The following is a 24,018-nucleotide window of genomic DNA, read 5'->3' on the forward strand; positions in this document are numbered from 1 at the left end:
AATTGTCCTTGAAATAAAGTATGCCAAAACGTGTCAACTGTTTTTTATGAAACCAACTGAAATTCTTATTTTGACATAAGACGCTGAGCTTTTTGCAACAGTCATGTTCATCAGTATAGACAGTTTGGGCATATACAAAATTGTGGAAAAAGGAGAAAACACTTTCTTAAAATAGCTCTGCACTCAAAGGAGGGATGGGTGAGGAATTTATTTGGTTCGCATTTCAATGTGAATTTATTGAATTCGCACTTCCCAAACCTAAACATGAGCCAGAAGACTTTAGACCTTGAAATCCAGTTTGTGATGATATTCGCCCACCCCATACCATAGAAAAAATGTGCACATTTGAAAGAGTGCATACAAAAAAGACACATATTTTAACAATGGACACAAGATGACATTTAATTGAAAAATTGATTGAAAAATGTATACTTTTTTTAAAAAAAGTGTGCACAAAACTGTGTACTTTTAAAAAATTGCACAAAAATGTCTATTTTGGCCAATGTGCAAAAAACTACACACATGCTTTTATAAAGGACTAGGGGGGAAATGCAATGAGATACAGAAATAGGATGGAATGAGCTCAACAGTGGAAAAATGAGAGAAACCAAGTTTGACAGATTCGCCAATCCCTAACTGAAAGTCCATTCTAGTGCATGCAGTCAAGAACATTTTCAGAAGTGTGTGTACAAATGGCAAAACGTTTTGATAAAAGACCTCTGACATTGCTTAACATTGTGGCAAACTACAACACAATTGCCTGCATGTCAGATGCATTCTCATCTTTATAATATCTTCATGTGCTTTAGAGGTGATCCTGGGCACAGGGAATCAAAATTAAGCCCTGGGTGGCTGTGCACATTTTCCAAAAGAACACCACAATTTTTAACATTGCAAGAGATGGTTAAGCAAAGACAATTAATGTGAAATTCTCCCCACGGCCTGAGTTCGAGCCCAGCAGAAGCTGGTTTCAGGCAGCCAGCTCGGGTCGACTCAGCCTTCCATCCTCCCGAGGTCGGTAAAATGAGTACCTGGTTAGCTGGGGGAAAGGTAATAACGGCTGGGGAAGGCAATGGCAAACCACCCCGCTATAAGGCCTGCCAAGAAAACGTCAGGAAAAGCTGGCGTCCCTCCAAGAGTCAGCAATGACTCAGTGCTTGCACGAGAGGTTCCTTTCCTTTCCTTTCCTTACAGATTGATGCTCGATAGATGGAAGGCTAGGATTAGAGAGCCCTCCATCTACCCTATGCAGGACAGCAGGAAAGATAGAGGCTTTTTATCCACTCCATCCTCCTTTCCCTCAATTTCTGCTAGGCAGACCTCTGAGCTCGCCTAGCTAACGCACTGGGGCTGAGAGGCTTGTGGATCCATGTCCTCCCTCCTCCTTGCTCACAGTCCCGCCCTGTAATGCCCATTTCCTCCCCTCCTGAGTTTGTTACCCTGAGCTCATGAGAGGGAGTCACTGTGGAGCTTTCTGTGGCAGCTAGGCGGGGTGGTGGTGGGAAATCCAAGAAGAGATTCCCTCCCTCTCTGGGTCGCAGCACTGTCTATAGCCTTGGAGGGGAACCCCCCCCCCCAATATCCTATGGAACTCAGACAATGTATAATATATGAATGTGAAAATGTATATACCTAAATTTAGTAACCCAGAGAAGTGATGTCTTATTGTTTGTGGTATGTATTCTCTTACTGATTTATATAGTATGTATTGTATTGTTCTTATTGCATGTATAATTTATAATAACATTTTAAAAAATAAAATAAAAAATTGCTCTCTTTAAAATTTTTGAAAAAAGAAAAAGCCAAATCTGTGTAAAGAAAACAATGCTTTTTCTTAGAAAGGAACAGTAAGCTGTAGGCTCTGTTTACTGTTTGTTTCATAAGCACGTTACAGAGGTGAAGATGACGAACAGAAAACATGGAAACGAAACTAAGGATTAAACTTTCAGATGCCATGCAACAATCACCTTGTGTCTACTGGAAAGGCCCACCCACATCTATCAGTTCCCTTCTGCTCGTTTCCAGATAGCTCTTTTTGCGGGGTGGGGAGTAAGAATTAACTGGGACCAGGTGACCTGAACATATTGTAACTGTCCTGTTTTGCTTCCACTGGCTCCTAGTTCATTTCCAAGGAACAATTCAAAGTGCTATAAGCTCTCAACAACTTCGTACCTGATAGATGACCTACTCCCAAATATGTCTACCCATGCCCTAAGGTAATCTACAGAGAATCTCCTCTGAGTGACCCCTTATTCTGAAACCTGTAGTGTGGTTAATTGGTGGTGGCCCCGATTATGGAATATTCTTTAAGGGAAATGCATCAGGCACCAGCATCACCATGTTCTCTCAGGCCTTTAAAATGTTTGCTGTTTTAATCCCTATTACATATTGGTGGTTTGAACGCCTGTTTTATTTCTTGGCTGGCTTTAGCTCCTTGCTTTTTTATTTATTTAGTGGGTTGGGTTTTATTATATTTTTATCATGTTGGTTTTTATATTTGTATAATCTTTGTGTTGGTTTTGTATTGTGGTTTTAGATCTTTTTAAAAAGAATCTGCTTTATTGTATTATTGCTCTATTTTAATATAATTATACAATGCCTAGAGAACTTGTTTTATAGGCATCTTATAAGTACAAATAAGTAAGTAAATAGAAACTGTGTTTCATTCTGTTTTCCTTTTCACTGTGTGTCAACTTTTTTTCATTTTTTTAAAAAAGGTTGTTATGTATATTATGAGATGCTTTGCACACTCGTCAGCCAGAAATGATTAGATACAATTTTTTAAATAAGTAAGCAGCACAGAAAGCATTCCACCAACGACTGTTGTGCAGGATCCACTTAGCAGGTGAAAAGGCTTTGGAATCAAGAAGCAATCAAAGAGTTTCTTAAGGAACTTTTCACAATGTTATCTTAATTCTACACACTTTCTTGCACTCCAAATCTTAATTTAAGAGCTCATTCATGAAGTACCATGTTTTTCAACCAGCAGGTGGTGTCCTGAAAGGAAGACAACCAAGCCACAGCTCACTTTTATCAGAAATTATTACTTGTAACCCAACAGCACTAATTTAGCTATAAATGTAAATAACAGTACATGTCTACTTAAAAGTAAGTTCCACTGAAATCCCAGGAAACTGGGTATAGGATTAATGCCTATGTAAGGAAAAATAAACTTTTCTTCTACACAAAGTGCTGTATAGAACACCTGTTTAAGGAACCGAACGATTCAGCTAACTGAACTAACCATTTACACCTGCAATTTTACACATATCACTCTATTTGTAGCCGCCACATTATGCAAAATGAAGAAGGGTTGGACAAGCACTAGGGGTCCTGGGGCCACCTTCTATTCAACATTAATCCTCTGTGACACTAAAATTCTTAGAATTTGAGTGGTTGCAAGAAGACTGAATCAGTCTTCGAGGGCTGAAAAAATATGACTGTGGGCATGGCTAGACGAAGGGGTGCAGGGGGTCAATCTCACGATTTTAGAATTGCGGCGCACTATGTCCTGGGAGGAAGGGGACATCGCGCCTGCCATTTTGTTTTTAATTGGAGAATAGCGCATGAGCACTTGTGAGCAAAATGTAAGTGTTTTAAAGGGGAAAAAACCTCTCGCATTCTCCCTCCCCACCCGATGGGCATAGAGCTCCTGAGGAGTTCCGTGCCCTGTGCACGGTTCCCGGCTCCTTGTGGTTACTCGTGAGGAGCTGGGACAAAACCGCAATGCCAGGCCACACATCCCGCGGTCTTGGGATCATCCAGAAACTGTGGGGAAAATCAAAACTAATGGGTAGGGCGATATCCCGGGGAAATGCAGGGATCGTCGCTCCCTGCTCCCGGGATGCCCTGTGTGTTATGTAGACACACAGGGATGATCCTGAGACGATCCCCGAGATATTGCCCTGTCTAGCCATGCCCTAAATCTTTTTTATCGGTGATCTTGCACAAGTTCATATGATCGCAAGTTTGCCTTTCTGGTATGTCGCCCCAGGGAGGCACATTCTGCTCCTGTCAATATCCTTGTCAGTTTCATCTTCTACACACACTGCTTCCTTTAGCACAGCAGAACCATATTCTGTTTTTTTCAAAGAACTTGTTAATTCTACCCCCACCCCACCGTACCTGCCCCTTTGCTCCAGAAGTATCCAAGGGGAGGATAAAGGAACTATCCTTTATTTGCCATTACTCACTACTGACCCCCCTTGTCTCTCCACAAGCAACAAAGAAAATCTCTAACAGGTGCAGGGACAAGGATGTCCCTCAATCCCAGAACAATGCACACCCCAAGTGAGGCTGACTAGTAGGGAACCCAGCTATTTGCATGAGAAGCTGCCACCAATTGGTCTTCTCAGTGCTTCTGGGCCTTTTGAGACTGCATGACAGACAGCAATGCAACACAGAGAGCTGCACCCAGCACAGAGCAACAGCTACAGGAATCTTGCATGAGCCCTGGCAGACCCATGCCTTCATGATGCTGTCAGAATCCTGTCACCACTGATGATCTTCAATAAAAGCATTAAACGTTCTAGCTGAGTTTCTGTTTTCAATTATGGTTAGTAGATGTCCTCAGCTTCCTATTACTCACCTCAGCTGTCTTCAGGATAAGCATACACATGCAGTGGGATGGGGACTAGGATTTACAATCCTATCTGGGCTGAGGATATGCAATTAGGGCTGACTCAACTTATTGGTGTACCAGGAGGGTTACTGCTGGTATGCAATGAAGGGGGAAGGGGCAGCACCTGCTGAGGAAATACCAGCAGGCAGTGGCAGTCAACCAAATGAAAATAAGGGATGCGTGGCTGCATGAGTACGTAAACCACAGAAGGTGAAAGCGTGGATTCACACAAGCACATAATGACCACAGTGTATTTGAGAGAGCTTAAATATGCATTGTTTGCCGGCTATCAGACAAAATCTCTGCATTGCATACAAAATAGATCCATCAAGAGACACAACGCACATGATAACCACCATGTGAATCTGTCATCTGGCCCAAGTAAGACTATGAAGATGAAGCTTTCATGCAATCCATCTGGATCTTTGGATGGCTTCATGGGTTCAGAGCATGGAGCAGACAGGCAACAGGAAAGAGGGATCGGTGTTAGAAAAGTTCACTAGGAATTACAAGCAACTCAACACTGCAAACACCCCTGCACATGCTTATAATGCTAAGTTAATTAATTCTATTCCATGAAAAGGAATATTCTTAATATGCAACTGCTGCCCTTGAAGTTTCACTTTCATGTATGTATGCAGGTATGGAACAGGGAAGCCTAAGCATCTTTAAGTTCCACTTGTTTCAGTGGGAGAAAGGTAAGCACATGGATGGGCTTAAGTCACCCACTGATATAATGGGAACATAAAAGTACCTACCTTTGGCTTGATTCTGCCCTCTATTTAGCACAAAGTCTTAGGTCAGTAACTACCACTTCTCCTGGACAGCTACTTGAAAAGCAAGTGTACTTTAACTGTACCCTTGAAACTATCCTGTCTACAAGTTCTGTCACCATAGACATGCTTTTCTTGCCTCTAGGTTGCCATGTTTCCTTTACTTTCGGGATAGGGCTAAGTAGCATCAGGGGGCAGATTTAGCTCTGGAGCTTCTAACTGCAGACCCCTATTTCAGGTCAGATTAAGCTGCTGATGAAGTCCATGTTAAAGCTATTTAAAAAAAATAGTACAAAGCACTGTGTACAAGTTGGAGAGCTGACAGATTCCAAGACTAGTTAGCAGTGGATAGAAAGAAAATAGTTACTCTAACAGAACCTCATCCACTTACACCAAGAAAGGGAGCCCTTAAATGCGAAATTCATTTTCCCCTCTCTTTTAAGAAGCAAAACTGTAATACACATCGGTGACCTTGCAACAGTATGGTTTAAAATAGTTTCCAGATCAATGATCTGTGCAATACCTTCAAAAATGGGATGACAAAAGGTCGCAGTGGGAAGTTAGTAGCTTCTTGCAGTTTGGAATGAAATTCTTCAATTGTCAAAGTAGAGTTCTGTTGAATGAAAAAAAAAATCTGAGTCTGTAAAATAAATAATAGAAATGTTTGGCAATAGAGATTAGGTCTACAATATTTTCCACAGAGGAACTTTCTTAACAGCTGTACATTAACAGCGGTTTAGTATTCATAAAGTGTTGCCAAAAACATTAAATTTACTTGATATAGGAAGCCTCACCACTATATCTATGTATAGATACTTTGCCGCTGCATCTCTTTCACCACAGTAACACTGCACTGCCTGTCCAAGTTTTAAGGTTATATTAGGGCGGGAGAAATTTGAGTGGTTTACTCTATGTCTTAGACGTTTGTGCCTCATGCATGAGACATAGAATAGGACAAACACATCTGGATAAAGGGTTCAAAGTGATACAGGGTTTGGCATGCTCACAGCTCCCCAAGATGGGGGATACTTGGCTCAGCAATACTACAAACGAGAAGGATCTTGGAATTGTTGTAGATCGCAAGCTGAATATGAGCCAACAGTGCGATATGGCTGCAAGAAAGGCAAATGCTATTTTGGGCTGCATTAATAGAAGCATAGCTTCCAAATCACGTGAGGTACTGGTTCCTCTCTATTCGGCCCTGGTTAGGCCTCATCTCGAGTATTGCATCCAGTTCCTGGTTCCACAATTCAAGAAGGATGCAGACAAGCTGGAGCGTGTTCATAGGAGGGCAACCAGGATGATCAGGGGTCTGGAAACAAATCCCTATGAAGAGAGACTGAAAGAACTGGCATGTTTAGCCTGGAGAAGAGAAGATTGAGGGAGACATGACAGCACTCTTCAAATACTTAAAAGGTTGTCACACAGAGGAGGGCCAGGATCTCTTCTCGACCCTCCCAGAGTGCAGGACATGGAATAACGGGCTCAAGTTAAAGGAAGCCAGATTCCAGGTGAACATCAGGAAAAACTTCCTGACTGTTAGAGCAGTACGGCAATGGAATCAGTTACCTAGGGAGGTGGTGGGCTCTCCCACACTAGAGGCATTCAAGAGGTAGCTGGACAACCATATGTCAGGAATGCTTTAGGGTGGATTCCTGCATTGAGCAGGGGGTTGGACTTGATGGCCTTGTAAGCCCCTTCCAATTCTGCTATTCTATGATTCCCCTGTTCAGGCTAACTTGCAATTCTCTCCACTGTTTTCATCATGGCAGCTGCTACTCCCACTGACATTTAACCACTGGTACCAAGTTCTAAGGCAGTGGCTAATGGCACACCCAGAACTCTCTGTGCATTGACTTTTAGACTGCTGCTCTACATGGAGGAGGGAAAGGGCTTTTTGAGGTTCAGATGTCAATGCACACAGTGTCCTGTGTGTGCCATTCTTTGGCCTATGTACGACTGTCTCCAAGATTAACAGCTGTAAGTTCAGCATGAGACACAGCTGCCAAGCTGGAGGCATGAGTAGCTCATGCTTCTGCATTGTTGTTACCTAGCACAGGCTAGAGAACATCTGCAGGCTATGCAAGGCTGCCATAGGGGTTGTGTGCGCTGAATGCAAGGCACAAAAGCACTGTGAGGATATGCGCTAACAAACCCATGTTGTTCGTTTGGAAAGTGCTAATGTGGCTTAATCGCTAGAACATGAGACAAGCCCTGCTGAATCAGATCAAAAAGCCATCTAGCCCAGCATCTCGCACAGTAGCCAACTCATAAGCAGGGGGCAAAGGCAATAGTTTATGGCAAACTAATTCTCTGAATGCCAAAATGGCTACATCCATGCTCAAGAAAGAGGTATCACCAAGGTCTGCAAAATTCTACCCCCCACCAAAATAAACTACATAACCTCCCGCATCTACCCCCAAAAACCCAGGAGGGGGAAAATCTAATGGAAGAAAAAAGCCCAAAACAGCTGGATGAGGACTGGGCATGCTCAGTGGCCATCTAACACTGAATGTCTGCTGTGGGGAAAAAAATAAAAAACTGGTGTGGGGAAGGGGAATGGAAAGGAGTGTCCTAGAGAAGGGTATGGCTGGCTGGCTGGCTGGCACTTTGAACAAGATCACTCTAAAAGGCAACATTTAGTTGCAACTCCCATACCCATTAAGATATCTAAGCTTCATGTAGTGGTTAGGAGTGTTGGAGTAGGATTCAGGAAATCCAGGTTCTAGTATCCATTTGGCTATGATGTTCCTGGGTGACTTTGGCCCAGCCACTGATGCTCAGCCTAGCCTATCTTACAGGGTTGTTGTGAGGATGAAAGGAAGAAGAGGACCATGTACACTGCCTTGTGCTCCCTTGTGAAAAGACGGGATAGAAATGTAACAAACAAACAAACACGCAGGTAACAAAATTTGCCTTTTTCCCATTTAGAAACATCTAAGCTAGGGACCATCACTGCATCTTTTGCCAGTGAATCCCATAAATGAACTATGTGTTGTGCAATCAAATGATTTCTTTTGTCTGTCCTCAATCTGCAGCCAATTTCACTGGATGACCCTTAATTCTAGAATTATGACAGAGGTAGAAAAAACATCCTCGAGAGGATTAGGTATATATATGTGAAAACCCATGGTTCAAATCCTTGCTCACTCATGAAGACCACAGGGTTGGCCTTGGACACATCACTATTTTTCAGTCTAATTAGCTTCAGTGTGATAGTTGAGGCTCAAAACACTTCTCCAAGCCCCTTAAGTAAAGGGCTGAAATATAAATGAAATATATAAACTGTAGCTGGCCACTAACTCGCTTTCCCGACTAGATAGACAAACAGGAAAGCCTCAAATAAAGGCCTAACAGAAAAAAGAAAATTACAGCCACCAGTTCATTTTGTTTGCTTACCACAAGTCCTAGCACGAGGGTACGCACTCTCTCCCCAATCTCTGGTGAAATGTCATTGCCAAACTGCTGTAAGGTTGTAAGAAATCTCTTCAGTTTGCTAAGCTGCCTAGCTCCACAAGCTGGTGGTAATTGCTGATTAGCCAAAGACGATGACGAGGACGATGATGGACCATTACTAAAGCCGTTAGGTGGGGAAGGAGCCCCATTCAATGCTGTTGGTGAATGGCTTGTGCCATTGGTTACTAAAAAGAGAGAGAAAAGAATACAGATAAAACGCTCCTATTTACAGAAAATTCTTCAGCATAATATTTTCCTAGGTCAAAATATTTTTGAGGCAGCATTCAATGGAACCATATGATAATGCAACTAGCTTAAAATAATAATTCTTGGTTTTCTTGAATAGTGAACATAACACAGACCAATTGCCATGAACATTTTAGGTCCCGAGGAAGTCCTGTTTTCTTCTCTGGGCTATAGTCCTCATCTTCTACCAGCCTAACTTGATTCCCATTCTAAAATGAGAGGAGCATTTTGACAGAGAACAATTTCCCCTGCCTATTTTAACCATATTTTAAACACACAACTTCCAGCAGTGTTTCTAGAATGGACAATCAAAGCTTCACATGTATGCAGTTTTGCTTCTATGGCCATTGACTTCATTTTAATGGAATTAAAGCCCATGGAATATAAGTTCACTATGGTAAGTGATGTGTTGATCTGTCTGACTCACTTTTTTCAGTACTGATAATTACTGTTAGAATAAAAATGCGCTCTTAGTTTAAACAGACAGTGGAGAAACTCTACACACAGTACCAAAACTCTGTTCCAAATATTAGACAAATTCCCTTTTCACTTTCTGCACTGGTTTCCATGAGAAAAAGTGAAATGTTTTCTTCCTCAATTTCAAACTACATTGCTCCTCTTGATCATAAGCTCCTTATGGGAACATCTAACTTATTATATCCAAGCTGGAGCCAACAAATTTGCAGTTGCGTTGGTGATGGTATGGTTCTATAAACAAATAGCTGGTTCCTGGACAGACTACCTTACTTACTCTCCTGGCCATACTAATTTTCAGTGTTTAAATTATCACCTCTTTGCAAAGGATAAAGTGGAAGGCAGTGTCCGATAGTTCTTGGCCCTGCTGTTATCTGAGAAGAAATACAGGTGTGTGTTTTCATAACATACTCCAAAAATAGGGATGAAAACAGGCAGCTAACAGTGCAGCAATCATCTCTGCAGACTAGCACAATAGGAGAAATAGAACTATAAGATAGTATCTCTGTCATTATCTGATTATAGGACTTTAACTACCTTTATTAAGAACTGGGATCTTACCTTGCAACATTAAAGTTTCCCAAGGTAGCTGTAAAAATAGGTCCTCGTGAGTCCTAAATCTGTCACGATAAACTGGATAGACAACCCAATGCCGTAGAATAGAAAGCGGCCAAATTGGTTACCGAGAAAGTTCAGCCTTCTTTCTATTCAATGGTCTCTTTCAGAGTGCTTAGAAACATACTCAAAAGTAGTCCATTCTCTCTAGTCTTCCTCCAAAAGACAAAGGTAAGGCTACCCAATATAGCTTTGATTAACCACATGGAGAACACTTGCTGTTTTGAAATGCACAAATATATTTTAGAGAGGCAATTCTGTCTTTCCTCTTGTATTAGATACATAACATGGAGTAATAATGAAATTAATAATAATAATAATAATAATAATAATAATAATAATAATAATAATTGGTCTGAATGAAGTTCTCCACAATTCTTACAAACAGAGAAGAGTTTTAACTTTGGAGCGCAGGAGGAAGAAAATGATGTGCATGAAATCGACCAGTATGATTCAGTCTAGAGCTCGCAAGGACTATTAAAAAGCCTATTATTAATCTTCACTCTTCTTAGTCTTGCTTAACTGCTTCAGTGATTAACAATGAGGTGCTTTCTTTTAAGTTGTGACATAGATTTCTCCTCATCCTTTCGGGCCTTTACATGCAGCTACAATGTAACATCTCCTACAGAAATATTATATGGAACAAAGGTATAATTACACGTTGTGGGTGTGAAAGAACTGGTTCTTGGGGCTCCTTGGGTAGTGGGAGGAGGTGGCATTGTTGGGGGCGTCAGCCTGGATTGCGTCTTCACATCCACAGGTGAGTCTGGCATTGTGGTATGCTTCTCAATGCGATCTGAAACATACATTAAAAACTTACTTTATATTTTTCCTCCCACAGGCATCAAAACTTTAAGAAGAACAAAAGACTACAGCAAAAAAAGCTAGCAAAGGAAATATAGAACATCTCAGTGTCTCAAATGTGCTAAACTGCTTTAATACTGCGTAACTTTTTCATTTGAGTTTTTAGCATAATTGAAATTAACCTAGATGGGAGCTCCTAATTTATAACTGAGCGATAGTACCTTCTGCTCTTCTATTTAACAGAGTTCAGTTGCTACCTTCACATAAAGTTCTGGAGCTGGAATAATGAAACTTCATTTGAGGGTATTATAATATTAACAAGTATGAGAAGAGCAATGAAGGGACCTGATGGTAATAAATCCCATTTTGTGCAGATGGAGATTAGTTACATAGCCAGGTTTTGTCATTACTAGGTTTCATTCAAGCAGCTGTTGCCAATACTATATTTTGTGTTTATAAGGCTGCTGTTCTATGAATACTTAACCCAATGAACTCACTAAGTAAGACCCACTTCCAGGTAAGTAGGTGTTGGATTGCAGCCATAGGATTGTATCTATCCAATAGTGGCTCTGGCCTAAGAGAAAGCACTTTCATTCAATTTAGGTCACCTGATTTTCGATGATCCCCCCCTTCCCCATCTTTCAACTGCAGTCCCCCATACCCCAACAAAAAGCTGCTCCTGAGGATTATGATTGTTGTTGTTGTTATTATTAATTTGTATCCTGCCTTTTACCCAATACTGGTTGCAACTGTATGGGATATGGCATGGAGGACTGCAGTAAGTAGGGGGATTAGTGAATATAGAGTGTCCTGACTTGCATGAGAAGGTGCTTTCCACTAGCACAAAACCATCACTGGATACAACCCATATAATTTGACCCTATACACCTTTACTTAAATGCATGTTGCCCCAACAAACATATATGGCACACATCCATGCTAGAAGGTTTAAAATCGGGATGGAAGATGGTTGTATACTTGGTTAAGTAGTCCTGGCGATGTATCCCATAACATTCCATATGTCATATAGAGTATTTTGGATAGAATATCCACATTCATTAATCTTAAAAGCCAGCTGTTTCATAGCATCAAACATGGCTGGAAGCACCTTTCACTTTTTGTGATGGTAGTGGTTTAGATCGAAGTCTTCTTTCTGATATTGCAACATGGGATGAACTAGTAAGATTGCACCTTCCCACATGGTGCACTGGGTGTACCTGTTCCGTTGGTCATAATATTTGAATAGGTTGTATACATATAAAATCCAATGTGCATAAACCTGAATAGTGCCATTGATATCCCATTTATAATCTGGGAATTGACTTCATGATTTGTGCTTAAGTTTACTGGATTTTTGAGACATCTAGTATTCTTGGAGCTGGGAAAGGTGTGATTTCAGTTGTTCACCACACTTGAGTAACAACTTGGGGAAATGATTGTCTGAGCTGGGCCCACGTTACATTTTTTTTCAGTCTTAGTAAAAAGCACCAAGTCTCACAAGATACATTTGGGATAAAATTCTCTCAAGTTATCTATGAAAACATTTATTTAATTATTGCATTTCTATACCGCCCAATAGCTGAAGCTCTCTGGGCGGTTCACAAAAATTGCACAAGGACTAAACAAAATTATTAGCTTTATGTCAAACTTATTCATACAAGTAGTTATTCATACCAGTAGTTTGATGGAAATCTCTATGGGAGTAATAAGGCAAGTATATTTGAACTTCTATGAAACAATAAACTATTATTTATACAGGAACTTTATACTGTGACTTTTACTGTAATTCTTTATTGTTTCAATCCCCCCCCCAACCCAGTTACTTCAGTAAACATATGTATCTACAATTTCTTAGCCATGCTACCCTCTTGGCAGGGGTGATATACTATTAAATGTATATAAAATTTTATAACACTGAATTAAAACTTATATAAGGCGCCTAACCAGTAAAATAGATGGACCAAAACCTGAAAGCTTAAGTAAATATAGCCAGCTCAGTTTGGTTGATCATATGATTTATGAGTCAAGAGAGGAAAACTTATGGAAAAATCATAAGATAAGCCCTTTGAACTTTCTATAAAAAACAAGAATGAGAGCCAGCACATAAATCGAGGATGTGGGACAAATTTAATACTTTAGGGCACGATCCATGGGGATGTTCCCTTGTGCAAGCCATGCAATAAGTGGGAGCCATGCAAGCACATCATCATGTTTCAAACTGACAACGCTAAGAAAGAAACTATACAAACTGGAGGAAACCTGACCCTTTCCCCACTATAATTTCAATTCGGTATGTTCTACAAAGACAATCAAGCTAATTTTGTTCCACATTTCTTTTAAGGAGAAAGACATAATGGAAGTTAGGCAGTGGGGACCATTATTTCATGATTATAACTTAACAGAGCTAGCGGTCCTTATCAACCTAGATAGATCTAAGAAATGCATACTTGCAGCAGTCTGTGGGACAAAGTGTTAAGGCAATCTACAAATATGGGTGAAGATGAGTGTTATAAACTGAACAAACAAAGCAATGTTCTCTAAATAAATCACTCAGCTTATACTGTGATCAAATATTTAACAAGGGATGACAACAAATTTAAAAGAGAGGGGGAAAGAAACGAGCCTGAAAACGTTAATTGTTTCTTGCACTCACCTCCACCAACCTCAGCAACAAGAAAATAAACAGCATTCAGCTAACATTGCAACAGAGGGGAAAGAGGCAAGGAAGAGAATACAGGCTCTCCTAAATAAAGGCAAGTATTTCTGCCATGCCAAGAAAGGAGAGAGAGAAAGAGAGACTTGCCAGAGCTGGCCAGGAGATAACATTGGCAACTGTTGGCCCATCTGGTTTTCATTCTGCTAACACTCATGCCGAAGTGTTGGGGAATGTATTCCAGGTATACAGATCTGAAAACATGTGTGAGCCTGGACGTGAGCAGAGAGGGAGTAGTACATGGAGGATAGAAAGGCAGTCATATTCTACTAAGGTTGATGCTCATGAAAACGTAAGCATATCCTCCAATTCAGCTCTGGAGGGCTTAAAAAGCAATTCTCTCACCCCGCCCCCCAATCACTAAATTTGACTTCTCTTTTTAGGGATAGCTGATAAATTGGTTGACATCAGGACAAGAAAATGAAACAGGATCAAGAAAAAAAGAAGACTGCAAATGGACCTTGGATAGCCTTCAAGGCCAAGGCCCCAAATAGTTCACATTCTGTCATATAAATAGATGCTGCAATCTAGTAATCTGACACACACACACACCTACCTACCTATCTCATACATTTCTCCAATATTTTTCATTGTCTCAATTAGTTGGCTTTTTAAACTCAAGGATCTTTGAAAAAAACATTTTAAGATAATTTAAAATAATTATTGGTCATACACCAAACAATCAAGATTCACAATACTTTCTACACATCTCTTCAGAATTAGTGTTTTGAGGTCTCATAGGAATTTTGGCTTAACCTTCTATTTGTCCTTATGGCTATGCAGAAATCCTTGAGAGACTGGACAGAAAAAAAAATCATACAAATAACAAACCTTTATAATTTTGGAGCCTCTGATTCCTTTTGAATGTTTGAAATTGTCAGGGCTGAGTTAGTCACTGAAAATCATCAGGACTGTCACTCACAGGGAAAGCCTTTGCTCACAGTACTGTGGAGGGGAATATTAAAAGGAGCACCTTTCAAAAGCTGAACCATTCACTGGCCATTATTTTTTGCATTGCACTTGAACAGAGAACTACATCTGCAACAAGTCATAATGGAAACCTCAAGAGTAAAGCCAAGAACAACCACAGTAACATGGTAAGAACATAAGAAGAGCCATCCTGGATCAGACCAAGGGTCCATCTAGCCCAGCACTTATGTTCACACAGTGGCCAACTAGCTGTCAACCAGGAACCCATAAGGACATGAGTGCAACATCAACCTCCTGCCCATGTTCCCCAGGAGCTGGGGTATATAGGCTTACTGCCTCTGGTATCTATTAGATGGTACTACACCATCCTTATGTTTCTCGAATCCGATTCCATTTTACAAAACTGGGGTGGGGGACCGTCAATTTGCAAGAACCAAAACAATTCACTCAAAAGTAAGTATGGGTACACATGCAGGAAGGAGAAGCTTAATTCTTCCCTAGACCCAAAATGGCTCCATGTTATCTATTTAATGTAATGTGTAGTTTGGACTTAATGGACTTACTGTATTGAGATGGTAACTATATTATTTCACTTCCTTCAAAATATAGTAAGCCAGCCTGCAGCAGATGGGGCCCTTGTTCATTTTGTTGAGTGGGACTTCTGCCCCAAAGTCCTGCTCTGGTGGCACCAATGCCTGAGGGAGACTCACCTTGCATCCTTGTTAATGGCCTTCTGCTGGGTTGTTAAAACCTTCCTTTGCACAAGTGATTGCTCTTTTACTGACTTGTTTCTATTGTGCTAGAAGATGTCTATATTGACTTGTTGTCTGTAGCTTGTCTCACTCTCTTTGGGGATTGGCTGTGCTAAAGATTCTTATATATATATATATGATCAGAATAGGAAGTATTCACAATAGGAAACATTAACCTGTTTTACAGATGGGGAATACTGAGCCCTATGCAAACAAGTCAGTGAATCCAATGCAGAACACTTAAGCACAGTCAATACCCAAAGTTATCTGGGGCAGAGAGACAGGAAAAGTAGAGGGCATAAGATATTCTCTCTCTTCTAGCCCACTTGTTTCTCTCTCCTCCCACCTCTCCCTCTTACACACACGAGAGAGAGAGAGAGAGAGAGAGAGAGAGAGACAGAGAGAGAGAGAGAGAGAGAGAGAGAGACAGAGAGAGAGAGAGAGAATGAGAATGAGAATGAATGTTGGGAAGAACTCACCGCTATAGAAATTAAAGGCTGTAGGCTGGTCTACTGTCACTGCTCTTGGCAAGTGTTAGTAGCCACTGTCACCACGCTGACTGCTCCACCACCTCAGTTGAGAGTTCTATACAAGGCCTGCTGAGAATGCTACTTCCCTGCAGAGAATCTGGCAGGGAAAGCTGTGGGAAAGTGTCACATCAATCCCACTGACACATTTCCCATTGGCTGTCCCCTGGTTGTAGGCAGGTCAACAAATTGAGTCTTTGAGGCATGTTGCTGCTGGCACTGCAGGAGGCCCAAGGGACCAGATCACAGAGATCTGTCATGGTAGTACATTTTTCATCAAGGCCTAAAACCATGCTTGCCGACCCAAACTTCTGAGCCTTCTCTTGATCAGCCCATCACTTGAAACAACATCTCTGAGCATCAAGAGCTAAAACGGAAGAACAATCAGCATCTCGCTCACCAGAGAGCCAGGATGGTTGTGGTCAAAGCTGGGGTGTGTAGGGCAATTGTCTTCATCTTGAAAATGCTCCAGAATCTACTGCCCTTCACAGAGTAGAGAGTAGGTCTGAGAAGCTACAGATGTGTAAGGGATATGTAGCTTGCAAATTCAAATAACAACAATCATGGTTTCATGATCCTTGTACAGTAAATGTATGGAACTGACCGTTTCTCAAACACATTGCCAATCTGGGACTTCAGCCACTAGAATTTAGCATATTTTTGTATAGATCTGTGTCTATCTGGACATTGCCTTACCATCAACAACTCATAATAGGCAGGTAACCTGGACACTGGGAATGAACTATGTCAGTAATCAGGATTTAATAGGCCATTGTACTGGCTTGACCCTGCTATAAGTGCAGAGGCCAAAATGTCTCTAACAACTAACACTTCTGGGTTAAGCATCCTCTACCAGTGAAGCTGTATCAGGTAACAGACCAGCAAATCTTAAGGAAGTAGCACAATAACTTCAGCTTCCCCACCCTGAGTTCAACCACAGCGTATTGCCTTTTTATGCAGGCTCTCTTTAGCTTTATGAACTTAGTAGTGTGTGCTGTTGTTTAAAGACCGGGAAACACCCCAACCCTCTTCAAACCCAACAGCTTCTCAAAATTGGAGGGAGAAAAAAAATCTGGCTGGAATTCATTCCCCTCTGTTCTCTACAATCAATTCATGATGAGGGTAGATGGTGAAATAACAGGCCAATCCCAACCTAGGCACATACAACCCTCTGGTAACAGGAGAGTCTTAAGATAAATTCATAAAATATGTCTCAAGCCTGCAAACATCTCCTCCATTTGTTTCCCATTATATTTTAAAAATGAAATATACATTCTTGAATCTCTTTTAGCAGCAAAGAGCTAGAAGCTGTGATTTAATCACAGAAGCATTTTACCCCACTCTAAATTAAAGAATGCTGTAAAACCAACTTTAAATTATGACGTTTCTTCTGTGGATTGTTTTGGTTTCTGACAACTGAGCTGTTCTTTGTCATACATTCGGTTCTTATTATGGGAATTATTTTTAACTCTGTATTTAACTTTTAGGTGAACTGTGATATGTATTGCAAGTGTTTCCAACCTTATAAAAAATAAATATGGAGACAGAAGACGACCACTAAGAAAAACATGCCCACAATAGAGGAAGGAAAAAAGAAAGGCTTCTATAGTCAGAAGCATTTAGTTCACTTCCTGTATCTTAATGGTTTAATCCATTTTTAAAACAAGATGGCCTTTCATATATGGCAAAATTTCAGCTTACATGGAAAGCATCCAATTTGAGTGCATCAAGAAAGGCTGATGTATGGAACAAAATATGGAATATGTAAATACACAACTGATGCCTTTTCAATAGCCAATTCAATGTCAAGCAGTTCTGCAAGTGGTGTGTTTTCAATTTCCTTTTTAAAATAAAAAACGTACGATATAATAAGCAGTGGCATTTACTTTACTGTTAGCTAGCATAAAGAGTTCCAGATGTATGTCCAGGCATAAAAAGATTCTTAAAAAAATACTCTTCATTGCTTTTGAGTAGTGTACTTCTGCTAACCTATAGAAAAATCAGTATAGTGCTTCTAAAGCTTGCTAAATTTATCAATTTTTGTTTAATTGCCATCTTGTTTTCTTTAGAATGTAGTCCACCAACTAATGATAAACCTTTAATGCTTCATGTGTGCACAGATGATAGGCCTTCATTGATTTGAAGCCCATGAAATAGCTGTGCTTATGTGTCTTAAGTGCACTAACCGTATTAGTTGATTAAAATAGTGTTATTCATTAAACGTTGCAATTGGGTTAATTTCCCAGTAAGACAGCTGGGAGATCATATAGCTTGATTACATAGGGAGCAATGGGAAGAGAGGATTCAAACACAGCAAGAAACCATTAAAGGATTAACACAATAGTTAATTATCGGGATATGATAATTGAATTAATTGACAGGATTAATGAACTTCATGCACAGATCTTGAAGCACTTCACAAAAGATGGTTAGGTTTTCCTATGTCATAGGCCAGGGGTGGGCAACCTTTGGCCTTTTAGATATTGTAGGACTCCAACTCTCTAAGGCTTGATTCATATTACCTAACAGCCCTATTGAAAGGGAAAGAATTGACAGTATTTATTTATTTATTTATTCTTTATTGGCCATACATTGTAGTGCAGTAATCAAGTTATTATTTGCACCACAAGTATACCATTGGTAAGGATCAGAGGAACTGACTATAACCCTTGTGACTGGTTCACCCTTGCAAAATCATCTCTTGACGTTGCAGTTGTTGAGTGATAAATATGAAACTGTGGACTCAAGAGCAACAAGAGAGAAAAAACAAAGAATATGAATGATCTGAAAACCAATGAAAAAACCTTTAAGGTATTTATGCAGAACGTCTCTCTTGTACAATAACAGCATGTGAGAAAACTCTATGGCAAAAGGGATAATGCTGGTGGCACAGCTGGGACAACATTTCTCCAGTACTTAAGGGAGGAAAGTAAATTAGGAATTAAAGCAAAGATTAAGCATTGGCTATGATACAGAAACATAATTGTGCAAAGAATCTCAGAAAGGCTCAAGGTATAAATACAAAGGTGTCCTTCTGAACATTTCTATGGAAGGGGGTTTGGATTCAGAAGAGCTTCTGCGAATGGGAGAAGGAGGGATAATTTTCAGTATTATAAATGCCTTTCAGAAATACCACCTCCACATTTTGCTAGTGGCCTATGGGTAAGAGTTTTCATATAATCAGGTGCCTGACCCACTTCCCTCTTTCCCCCACAAAAAGCAGGACTCCATACTAAGAAGGACAGGCAAACATATGAAGAAGTCACAGCAAACAGATGTGGCAGCTCCAATTAAACTTTATAACAAAAAAGACCACCTCTGTGTTCCATTGCAACCTTAACGACTGGCCAATGCCTTTCAGATCATCATCTATGAATAATGGGGATTTTTCTTCAGATCAGTGCATTTTAACTTGTTCATAAAGAATCTGGAGTTAGTTGTGAGAATTGAGGTGGGCAACTTCGCCTATGATACTAAACTATTTAGGTAAGTTAAAACAAAAAGGGAGTTCTAAAACAACGAGCTGCAAAATGATTTCTCTAAACTGGGTGAATGGGCATTAATGTGGCTCAGTATAAGCAAGTGTAAACAGACGGACAATGGGGCAAACAAAATTCCTCACTTCAAGTATATGCTGATGTCGTGTGAGCTAGCAGTGACTGACCAGAATGGCCAACCAGCTGTTAATCCGGAACCCACAAGCAGGACACAGGTGCAATGGCACCATACCAACCATGTTACCTAGCAACTGAAGTATATAGGCCTATTGCCTCCGATATTGAGAGTAGCACATAGCCATCAGGACTAACAGCCATTGATAGCCTTCCCCAGGAATTTATCCAAACCCTACTGAAAGCCATCCAACTTCATGGCAATCACCACATTTTGAGATAGAGAATTTCACAGTTTATATACTTCCATTTAGTATATAAAATTATGCATAGTGTGGAGAAAGAGGGAGAAAAAAAACCCTCCCTCTCTCATCATGCTAGATTCACAAGTGATTCAAGAAAGTTGAATGGTGGGAGATGTACTTCTTTGCACAACATATTGCTAAACTAATTAATTCATTACTACTATATATAGTTATGGTCAGCACCTTGGGTGGCTTTAAAATGGGGATAAATTCATGGAGACTATCAATAGATATTAGTCATAATGGCTAGATATTGCCTCCAGTATCAGCAGCAGTATGCTTCTGAATAGCAGTTATGAAGGAATACGAATAAGAAGGTGTGACTGCACTCATGTTCTGCTTGTGGGATTTCTTTAGGCATGTGCTTGGCTTCTGTGGGAACAGAACACTGGCCTAGATAGTTCTTTGGTCTGATCCAGCCTGGGTGCTCTTATGATCTTAAATTAAATTCACAAGGGCACACAGATATTCTTAATGGCCCTACATGTTCAAAATTCTGTTCCAACGATGACATGCCAAAACCTAAAATTGCACACCTTCACGACGTAGTGCAAGACATATTTATTCAAAGTTATTTTCATGGTTATTTTATGGTTAAAGTTATTTTTATAGAGGGCACATCTACACCAAGCAGGATATTCCACTATGGAAGTGGTATATAAAAGGCAGGCGCCACACTACTGCTTTATAGCGGTATTGAAGTGCACTGACCACTATTGGGGCCCACTCACACATACCATATACCGCTTTCATACCGCTATATACTGCTTGGTGTGGCTCCTGCCTTTTATATACTGCTTTCATAGTGGAATATCCTGTTTGGTGTAGATGAGCCCTGAGTTACGGTACAATAAGTAGCATCATTTCACAACTCGTGAGACCTTAGCAGGACTCTAAGTCCAATGTAGGTAGGTAGGTAAGTAGAAAGATAGTGCCATTTGAACTGCCCTTAACAAAACAGATATGGACTTTATACACCAAACAAACAGCATTTTTCTCTCACAACTATATGTAGTTTTCTAGTATAAGTGAGCAGAAAGATAAAGAAAATAGAAGACAATAAGCTTACAGACTGATATAACGATTACCTTGATCTTCAATACAACATGCTCAAAGCTTTGTGGCTATGTTCCTCCCCCCACCCCCTGAAAAAGGGCATTTTATTTGCTTTGCAGCATTTTTATCTAATTCTTTTTCCATGAAAAAGGGCACTTAATCTTCTCCTTCATATAATCAACTATTGTTCAAAATAAATGCAAACCCATCCTGACTACTTCCTTTCTTTCAGTTTCTGCTTATAGCAAAATCACTTTATTAAGCATATCTTTTAAAAGTATTTATTTATTTATAACATTTTTATACCGCCCAATAGCCGAAGCTCTCTGGGCGGTTCACAAAAATTAGCCACTGAATATGGCTAATATTGGGTGCATTTTAGCCACTGAGATTGTGAACTTTATGTGAAAGGAAGAATGCATATATAGAGTCTGAGAACACATTTGTATATTAAAACTGAACTGGCTTGCTGTAATATTTTGAAATTAGTTCTTGCTCCTTGATGTAAACTTTTCAACAATTCAGGATATATTTGGAAATATAAATATATATTACTATTTAATTACCATGTGGCACTGAAATTTTTTTATGGATATCAGTGATGAACAATGACTTTTGTTTTAGAAGAAAATGCAAGAAAGTTTACTGCAGCATATGAACTCTCTTAGAACAACGGTCATAGCAATGGACTGTTACGAAGATCCTAGGATTTTAAGTTCAAATGCAAGCATAATGCAAACTCAGTTGTATAAAAATGCCCACACATAAGATACAAACTCAATCACTGCTTTTAAGACTCAGCTCAAAACTTTTCTTTTCCCTATAGCCTTCAAATATTGAGTTTGTTCTGACCTTACACTGTTGGTTTTGCCCTACCCTGTGCCTGTTTACACTTCCCTGTGCCTGTTTGCATTCTCCTTCCCTCTTTATTGTTTACTACAACTTATTAGATTGTAAGCCTATGCGGCAGGGTCTTGCTATTTACTGTGTTATCTGTACAGCACCATGTACATTGATGGTGCTATATAAATAAATAATAATAATAATAATAATAACATAGACATATGCAGATACATCCTTTTAATATGAAAAATATGATACACCAGCAATGTACCTTTTAACATTCATGGGAGGAGAGTGGGGGCAGATAGCAACATTGGCCAAAGACACACCTATGGTTTCAATAAATTAGGATACAGATCGGGGTTTGCATGTTGAAGCCCATGGGATGAATCTCTCTGTCTCTAAGGTTACCGAACTAGGTCAAGGCATGGGGAGAGATAGGATCATGGGTAATATGGAGGAGGCCTTTGCACTCAAGAGCACGTTCTGGTTTCTTTTTTCTCCTGCCATCAGACAAGAATTTTGTTGATATTATTATTACTATTAATTTATTATTTATTTCCATTCTGCCTTTCTTCCTTGTGGAACTCAATGCAGTGTACATGGGGTCCTCAAGCAGTCTTTCATTCAGGCACTGGCCAGAATCAGACCTGTTTAATTTCAGCAAGACTGCTACATCAAGTGCCTTCAAACCACGCTCTGGAATCCACAGAGAAGGACAACAAAGTCTAACGCACTGGGAAGGGCCCACCCATATCGATCATGGTGCAATCTCTCTACCATTACTTCTGCCCTGATTCAGTACTGAGTGGCCTACCAGCTGGTCACCGTGTGTGTGCATGCATGTGTAACCTTTGGCACCCCCTTCCTGATTAGAATTTCAATTTTCTCCTGGAATACTTCTTAAGCTGGAGAAGTATTTGTCTATAAAGATCAAAAATTCACATTTGAAACAATGACAACAACGAATTTAGGCAGGATCTGTCTGAAACATGTGAATCAGGGTAAAAGCCAATTGGAAAATTGGAGCACAAAGATATACTCTCTAATGCGAGGTAATGATGATATCAAAATATGCAGTGGTCCTTGACAATACCCACAGCCCATGAAGCTATCCAAATGGCAATGGCCGCAAGAAGCTGGGTCAGTATGTCACCAGTTTAATCAAGGGTCATTCTTTTAAAAAGAGAGGGATAGGAGGAAATAAAAAGAAGCACATGCCCTTCCTAGAAACTGCCTTTGCCTCCTAAAAAAATCTGATGTTAATAAAATCAGGTCGAGTTGCTCACACCACGATCATACCTGACCTGGAAGCTTTTATAGGCATTTCCAATCTGCTCCGGCCTACGAGTGCAAAGCTCATCAACTTGCAATTCTCTCTTTTGGCCAGAACTGAGTGATGGTGCCCTGGCCAAATCCTTTTCTGACACCCCTGAGATGATCAGCATAGGGATAGCAAACAATTAGATTGCACCCAACTGTATCTTCTGATAAAAATTAAATGTTGTTGTGGGCCACAATGATCTGTGGGTGCATCTCTGTGCTGAAAACCTTATTTACTTGCTTTGGAAATTTCAGAAGAAAATCAGTTCAATTTTAGATCAAGAGCCCCAATAAGTTTCCTTAGTTCTCTCTCTCTCCACTCACCCATCCAAGACCTATTGTTGGGGAGGCCTACAACACACTTTCACACCAGTAGTCCTAGAAAAAGTGATATATACTACCGTATTTCTTCGATTCTAAGAAGCACTTTTCCCCCATATAAACATCTCTAAAAATGGGGTGCATCTTAGAATCGCAGGTGCGTTTACTATTTCTGAGAATCAAAGCTTTTTTTTCTGTTGGTGGTACTGAAATTAGTGTGTGTCTTACAATCGATGGCGTCTTAGAATCGAAGAAATATGGTAATTGGTCCTGCCTGCCCCCTTTAATCATAGATCTGAGTGTCTGAAGTGCCTTCTCCAAAGACAATTATTCACAAAACAAATAAATAAATACCTGAAAGGAAAGGTAAGTAACAGCATGGTAAGCAGTATGTCCATCACATTATACCATAACAGTTTGAATACACATGCATGCACACACAAAAGCAAGCGGATGAGTATGGGAGTATAGGATGAGTTAAGATGTCTGGAGAAGTAGTCAAGAGTCTCCACCCCTTCATAATTTTTATGCTACATTCCAAAACATGCTAATTTAGAAAGCGAATGGGGTTTACTTTCAAGTACGTGTTACCAGAAAATGTCTTTAACAACTAATTTAAAAGCAACTTTATCTCTGATTAGCTACTGC

General features: G+C 40.1%; 1 protein-coding gene across 7 annotated transcripts in view; it reads right to left on the reverse strand.

Annotated features, from left to right (window-relative positions):
- The window catches only part of RUNX1T1 (RUNX1 partner transcriptional co-repressor 1), a 166,558-nt gene that overhangs the window by 52,115 nt on the left and 90,425 nt on the right, over nt 1-24,018 (reverse strand). For all 7 annotated transcript variants that reach the window (XM_063130934.1, XM_063130928.1, XM_063130927.1 and 4 more), the window contains 3 exons: nt 10,844-10,981; nt 8,794-9,035; nt 5,918-6,007 (listed from right to left, as the gene is read on the reverse strand). In XM_063130934.1, the coding sequence (XP_062987004.1) occupies nt 5,918-6,007; nt 8,794-9,035; nt 10,844-10,981 (470 nt within the window). The remainder of the gene's footprint in view (nt 1-5,917; nt 6,008-8,793; nt 9,036-10,843; nt 10,982-24,018) is intronic.

Source organism: Elgaria multicarinata, chromosome 7, assembly GCF_023053635.1.
Source record: "Elgaria multicarinata webbii isolate HBS135686 ecotype San Diego chromosome 7, rElgMul1.1.pri, whole genome shotgun sequence".
In the NCBI taxonomy this organism is placed as follows: Eukaryota; Metazoa; Chordata; class Lepidosauria; order Squamata; family Anguidae; genus Elgaria; species Elgaria multicarinata.